Source organism: Triticum urartu, chromosome 6A (genome assembly GCF_056163025.1).
Source record: "Triticum urartu cultivar PI428250 chromosome 6A, HENAU_Tu73, whole genome shotgun sequence".
NCBI lineage: Eukaryota > Viridiplantae > Streptophyta > Magnoliopsida > Poales > Poaceae > Triticum > Triticum urartu.
Genome location: NC_141878.1, coordinates 406,658,817 through 406,666,050, shown reverse-complemented (window position 1 = coordinate 406,666,050; position 7,234 = coordinate 406,658,817). Strand labels below are relative to the sequence as shown.

At 56.8% G+C, this 7,234-nt stretch overlaps 1 protein-coding gene across 1 annotated transcript; it reads left to right on the top strand.

The window, feature by feature from the left end:
• The first annotated feature begins 4,896 nt into the window (after positions 1 to 4,896).
• Positions 4,897 to 7,012, top strand: LOC125513604 (uncharacterized). The gene is made up of 2 exons (XM_048678760.2): positions 4,897 to 6,091; positions 6,175 to 7,012. The coding sequence occupies exons 1-2, from the start codon at positions 5,080 to 5,082 to the stop codon at positions 6,648 to 6,650; spliced, it is 1,488 nt and encodes a 495-aa protein (XP_048534717.2). The 5' UTR covers positions 4,897 to 5,079; the 3' UTR covers positions 6,651 to 7,012.
• The last annotated feature ends 222 nt before the right edge of the window (positions 7,013 to 7,234 follow it).

Genomic DNA, 7,234 nt, shown 5'->3' with positions numbered 1-7,234 from the left:
AAAGTTAACTTCAAGATGAAGAACACAATAGCACGGACTTTTCTACTTCGGCGTGTGGTTCTGTATCAAAATTTTGGCTTGCAATAACTGTTGGAGATGACAGTTGATATGCCTCGTCTATGATGGACATGTGGAAGATAGTTTTGTTTTCTGTTCTTTTAAGACCTTTCAAACTACTTGCGGAGGCAGCAGTCTGAGCTCTATAGCAGTCTACCATGAATAGGATGAATAGGATCCAGGGGTTGCCCCCTCCTTTGTGTAATATTCCCAAGCCCCAAATCCTAATCCAACATAAATGCATGTAAAAGTTCAAATGACTGCATCATCTTCCTCAGATTTTTCGAAGCTATTCCCTACCTTCCGTGTCATGGATAATCGAAGGTCTACAAAAGGGACAAGTTGGAAGATCTCTTTACAATATGGCAGGCTTGTATGGATAATCAGCATTACGCTTCTGCAACTTTCATAGCAATAACGACATTACATATTACATTGCCTCTATGAAAATCACTGTTGCTGAGCAAAACAAATCACAAATAAGGTAACATTTGGTGGTGAGAGCTTTTTTTAACCAAAAAGAAGGCAATAATAGAAATGGCGCTGAACTAAACAAAGGGAAGTGAGCATCAGTTGAGTAATATTGTATTAAAAGCGGAAACCACCATACACATCAAGGAATATGCCAACATGCACTCAAATGGAAATATATTCATTGGAAGAGGATTGAAATTAAAGTCGAATGACATTTCTGTATCTCAGTGAATCTCACATTGGGATTTCGATATCTCAACAAATCTTAGATTTGAGGTCCTAATAGCTTCTATAATGTTTTTACAAAATAGAGCTTACCTTAAAGAAAGAAAGAAAATTCTTGCAGAGGCTAAGGCAGGGACTCCTTCAGACCACATTGGTATGTCTACATAAACTACAAATCATTCACCAGCTCTAATATTGGTTGCAATTTTGAAGGCACATTCCATTGGTATTAGATTGTCAGAACCTTCAACATCTCAAGGGATCAAAATTTTAGTTTGTGTAAATCATGTCGTAACATTAAACATCGTGGTGGCACTCGGCCACAGCCGCATCAGGCGTACTACGCCGCGCCGCAGCCTTACGCGGCGCCCTATGGTCAGCAGCCGCCGCCAGGTGGGCCGCCGCTGTTGCCCCTGATGGCCGCGCCACCTCTCCCGCCGGCACTGTGGGACCCGACCCTGTTGGCGGCTCCCCACACCGCTCCTTTCCCGTCCAGCTACACCGGCGGCGGCGACTGGTACATGGATAGCGGCGCCACTGCTCACATTGCGGCGTACCCCGGTAACCTCCATACCGCCCATCCTGTCCACACCTCCAACCGCATCACCGTCGGTGACGGCTCTTTCCTTCCTATCACTCATATTGGTCATACATATTTTCCGTCTAACTCCACTCCTATATCCATGTCCAATATTCTAGTCTCTCCTAGACTTATTAAAAATCTTGTTTCCGTTCGTTCTCTTACACGTGAAAATCCGGTTACCGTTGAATTTGACGCATGTGGTTTTTCTGTTAAGGACGCTCGCACGCGAATGGTACTCCACCGATGTGACAGCCCCGACGAGCTCTACCCGGTTCACTCCGCCACCTCCACCACTTCCGCCGCCCCCCATCGCCCTCGCCACCGGAGTGGATCTTTGGCATGCTCGCTTGGGTCATCCTAATCCTGCCACCCTTCGCCACATATTTTGGAGTTTTTCTTTCACGTGTAATAAGAACGAGGATCACTCGTGTCATGCATGTCGCCTCGGCAAACATGCTCATCTTCCGTTTAGGGCTTCTTCTTTTGTTGCATCGTACCCGTTTGAGTTAATTCATAGTGATGTTTGGACCTCTCCTGTTGCCAGTAATACGGGCTTTCTCTATTATCTTGTCATACTTAATAATTTTTCGCACTATGTGTGGACCTTCCCGTTGCGCCGTAAGTCGGATGTTATATCCACTCTCGCCGCGTTCTACTCCTATGTTCTCACGCAGTTTGGTCATTCCATTCTCGCGTTGTAGACAGACAACGGGAAGGAGTTTGACAACCTCGCCGTTCATAATCTTCTTACCACACATGGCATGATTTTTCGTCTCGCTTGCCCGTACACCTCGCAACAGAACGGTCGTGCTGAGCGCATCCTTCGCACTCTCAATGACTGCGTTAGGACTCTTCTCTTTCATGCCAATGTGCCTCCGCGCTTTTGGCCTGACGCTCTCACCACCGCTTCTCTCCTCATCAACATCCGCCCATGTCGTACTCGCGGGAACTTTACACCTCATCATCTTCTCTTCGGTGCCCCCCCTTTTATGATGGGCTTCGTATCTTCGGCTGCCTTTGCTACCCTAGCATCGCCGCTACTGCGCCTCATAAGCTTGCACCCCGCTCCGTCGCCTGCATCTTTTTCGGCTACCCACCCAACACTAAGAGCTATCGCTGTTATGATCCCGTCTCCCATCGTGTTTTCACCTCCCGACACGTTTACTTTGATGAGATGGTGTTTCCGTTTCAGCAGCAGGTACCCCTGGTCGTCTCGTCACCGCCGGCCACCGCCGGCCCCTCGACGACTCCGTCAGGCGGACGGTCCCGTTCGGCCCGTGGACCGCCTCCAGGCTTTGGCGGTCCTCGCGCCCTCACGCCGGCGCCCGCCCCCTCGGCCTCCCCGGCCGGCTCTGACGGCGCCTCTGGCGCCCTTCCCTCACCCGCCGCGGGATCGGGCGCGGCCGGCTCGGCCGCTTCCTCAGCCGCCTCGACGCCCGCCGCCTCGCTGGACCCGACGCCGGCTCCCTCGCCGGCCCTTACGCCGGCCGCCTCGCCGGCTCACTCGCCGGCCCTGACGCCGGTCGCCTCGCCGGCTCACTCGCCGGTCCCGACGCCGGCCGCCCCGCCGGCCCTGACGCCGGCCGCCTCGCCGGTGGCTCCGCTGGTGCCCTCCGGCCCCGTCACCCGCGCTCGTACCGGCGTTCATCGTCCGAGCCTCCGGTACACGAGTGACGAGTACGTCCTCGCCGTCTCCACTGCGGAGCCGTCGCCTCTTCCCGTGTCCGCCCGCGCCGCCCTACGTGATCCTCACTGGCTTGCGGCGATGCAGGAAGAGTTCGATGCGCTCCAACGGAACCGTACTTGGACACTGGTTCCCCGGCCTCCTCGCGCCAACGTCATCACCGGCAAGTGGGTCTTTCGCCATAAGACCCGCTCGGATGGCACTCTTGAGCGCTACAAGGCTCGCTGGGTGGTCCATGGTTTTCGCCAGCGCGCTGGAGTGGACTTCACCGAGACGTTCGCCCCGGTTGTAAAACCGGGCACGATCCGCACCGTCCTCCAGCTCGCCGTGTCCCGCGGCTGGCTCGTTCATCAGATGGATGTCTCCAACGCCTTTCTCCATGGCCATCTTGAGGAGCAGGTGTATTGTGAGCAACCCACCGGTTTTGTCGACGCCTCACTTCCCGGCCATGTGTGTCTGCTGTCCCGCTCTCTTTACGGGCTCAAGCAGGCACCCCGCGCCTGGTACCAGCGGATCGTCGGGTTTCTTCGGACACTGGGCTTCAGCGTTACTCGCTCGGACGCCTCACTGTTTGTCTATCGCCACGGTGACACGACTGCATATTTGTTGCTTTACGTCGACGACATCATCCTGACGGCCTCCTCCGCAGCTGTTCTTCAGCAGATTACTCTCCGGCTGCGTGACGAGTTTGCTATTAAGGACCTGGGTGCTCTACATTATTTCCTTGGCATTGAGGTCGTTCAGCGTCCGGACGGTTTCTTTCTTCATCAGCAGAAGTATGCACATGAGCTTCTTGAGCGTGCCGGTATGCTCAACTGTCATCCCGTTGCTACTCCTGTTGACACGAAGGCCAAGGTCTCTGCTCTTGAGGGCTCGCCTGCGTCGGATGCTCCTTTCTACCGGTCCATTGTCGGGTCTCTTCAGTACTTGACTCTCACTCGACCGGATCTTCAGTATGCTGTTCAGCAGGTGTGTCTCCACATGCACGCCCCTCGTGACTCTCATTGGACTCTCGTGAAGCGGATCCTTCGCTACATCCGCGGCACGATGACCCTCGGGCTGACACTCATGGCGTCTACTTCTCTGGAGATGGTGGCCTACTCCGATGCTGACTGGGCTGGCTGCCCTGACACTCATCGGTCCACCTCTGGCTACTGCGTCTACCTCGGTCCTTCACTCGTCTCGTGGTCGTCTAAGCGACAACCCACCGTTTCGCGCTCCAGCGCGGAGGCTGAGTACCGAGCTGTGGCCAACGCCGTCGCCGAGTGCACCTAGCTACGACAGTTACTGCAGGAGCTGCATCACGACGTGTCCCAGGCTACGGTTGTCTACTGTGACAACGTCTCTGCGGTGTACCTCTCCGCCAACCCTGTTCATCATCGCCGGACTAAACACATCGAGCTGGACATTCACTTTGTGCGCGAGCAGGTGGCTCTTGGACGCATGCGGGTTCTCCATGTGCCGACCGCTCAGCAGTTCGCCGATGTGATGACGAAGGGACTGCCGACTTCTACTTTTGAGGAGTTTCGTTCCAGTCTTTGCGTCACTGGCGCCGCTTCAACCGCGGGGGGTGTTGAGTATATTGTGTACGTGTATATTTGTGTGTAGGGCCCACCTCCCGTTTTCTTTGTATAGTTGAGGTTGTGGTCCACATTTATACTTATATATACGTGCATGGTGCACCGATCAATATATTAAGATTGCACAGCCCATATCTTGTCCTATAGCTAAGGCTGTCCGCGCCCCCGTCGATCTGGTCAGCCGCTGAAAAAATAGCCCGTCACCGCGATGAGCAAATGCACGCCGCTGTCGCGCAATTTAAAAGCCTCCCCCTTAAATGCAACTATTCCCTTGTTTGCTTGCTCCGTTGAGCCAGTCAGGGAAGTCAGCTTTCCTCCCCCGCCGGCCTCGCGACACACTCCACCACCACCAAACAACTCCGCACGCACAAGACAGAATCAACCGACCCGCAGCCCGAAACCCACGACAGAGCACCATCATGTCCATGTCCACCTCGCCGACGCGGCTCCGGTTCCCCCAGTAGGACGACGCATATATGGCGCTATGGCTCGCGCTGCTCCTCGGCGTGGCCCTCCCCGCCGCGACGCTGGTCGCGGCCGCGTGCTACGCCTACCGGCGGCGTCACATGCCGCGTAACGCGCCGCCGGAGCTGCCGGTCGGTGCTCCTGAGGTCGGTGGCGCGGACCCCTCGGCGAGCCCCGGGCTGGCGAAGCTCAACGCCAAGTACACCGCCAGCAGCGGCCGCGTGGGCGTCCGGTTCCAGCAGTTGCACCACCACCACCATGTCCGCGCCGACTCCAGGCACCGGGGACCGGGCGGTGGCGCGCTGCAGCAGGGCCCGTTCCAGTGGGGCGATCACCCGCGCCTGGTGATCGAGGCGGCGGAGCACGGGTGGGCGCAGTTCGTGTTTGCCGTGGCGCCGCCCAAGGCGAGGTCGGCATCGTCGTCGCCGCTGTGGGGGCTCTGCCCGGTCTGCGACGCCGGGACCAGCCGCGACATGGCTGAGGCCGCGTGGGAGGTCCCCGTCGGGTCGTCCGAGCGGCTGCAGGCTGTGCGGCTCAACCCGGTGGCCGCGGCCACCGGCGCCGCCGCGTCCAGCAAGAAGTGGCTCCCAGGAAGCCTCTCGAGCCCGCTCCGGAACGACCAGGATCTGACAAGCAACAACGGGCTTTGCATCGCCAGGATGGGCATGCCGCTCCCGGGGCCGCCGATGAACGGCACGCCGTTCCCGCAGGACGCCTACTTCGAGATCACCATCATATATCTGAACACACGGCGCCCGGAGTGGTCGGCGTCCCGGACGAGCAGGCGTGGGCACGACGGCCCCGGCGACAGCGAACGCAGCAAGCTCATCAACTTTGCACCGAACACCACCGACCCGATCCAGGAAACCAGGCCCGCGAAAGATGACCAGGGAGACAAGCAGAGGCACTTGGTCATGTCGCTGGGCCTCGCCGCCGGGACAGCCGCACCGGCACGGCCGTCGTTAGCCGGAACGTACGCGTCGTCCATCGGCTTCCACTCCAACGGCGCGGTCTACCTCGACGGTAATAACACGGAATTCTTTGCGTTGCCGCGACTGTTTCGTGCCGTGCAAATCGTGAGCTGAACAGGTTCGTTGATTGTGCAGGGATGAAGCTGGCGTACGAATCGGAGAAGTCAGCGTGGGCGGGGGTGGACAAGGTCGTGGGCTGCGGCTTCGAGCCGACGAAGCGGAAGGTGTACTTCACGGTGGACGGGCAGCTGGTCCACGCGGTGAGCTGCAACGCCGACGCCTTCTCCAGCCCGCTGTACCCGGTGCTGGCCTCCAGCTTCGACGTGATGGCGCTGGTGAACCTCGGGCAGAGCAAGTTCCGGTACGCGCCGGCCAACGCGCGGCGCACGGCCAACCCGTGCTTCGTGCGGTCCGCGTCGCTGGGCGAGGGCCGGAGCGGCTCCATGGGGCTCGACTTCGACGACAGCGGGGACCTCTTCTCCATGGGCCGCGTCGACTCCGGCTGGACGGAGGCCTCGCGGGTTAGCAAGAGCAGGAAGGAGAGCGGCGGCGGCACGACGGCGGCCGGCGACCTCGAACCCGAGTCTGACCTCTTCGAGATCTCATTGTGAGAGATAGCGACAGGTGGGCTCATTGGTCAAGCAGGAGTTAATGGCGAAAGGTGGTGGTGCCGATACTGACGCGTGGGTTAGGACTTACTAGAACACTGCAGCTGCAGGTTTTCCCACGGCCGTCGTTGAATCTTCTCGCTGATAATGATCTAGATGCCGTGGAAGTGGAAAGTTGGTAGATTCGAAAGATTGAAAGTTTGTCTTATGTAGAATGAGCTCACCTTCGTTCTTCTGCTTGTCCTTTTGAGGATGTAAATATGGTATAGATGGAGATAGATTCTGTAATTATAATTTCGAATAAGAGGAACCGGAAAAGGTGCGGCCAAACGCCTTTCATCAAATAAGAGAAATTTCCACGAGCATGGTTCACGTTTGGCAAACCAGAGAGAAAATTCGGCATGACCACATAGGAGAATTCTATAGTGAATCCCTTCGTTTTCTTGGTGTGTGCTTTTTTTCCGGGGGAAACTTTCAAATATATTCATTATCTGTCATGACAGAACAGAAGGCGGTCACAAAGGCGTGGGTGTGCGGGCCTGAGGTGACTGATCCCTTCAAGCCTGCTAAGTATCAGTAACATTTTG

Coding starts and splice junctions, on each gene's coding strand:
- LOC125513604 (XM_048678760.2), top strand. CDS start 5,080: ATGGCGCTATGGCTCGCGCTGCTCCTCGGCGTGGCCCTCCCCGCCGCG. Junction 6,092..6,174: donor CGGCGCGGTCTACCTCGACG/GTAATAACACGG, acceptor TTGATTGTGCAG/GGATGAAGCTGGCGTACGAA.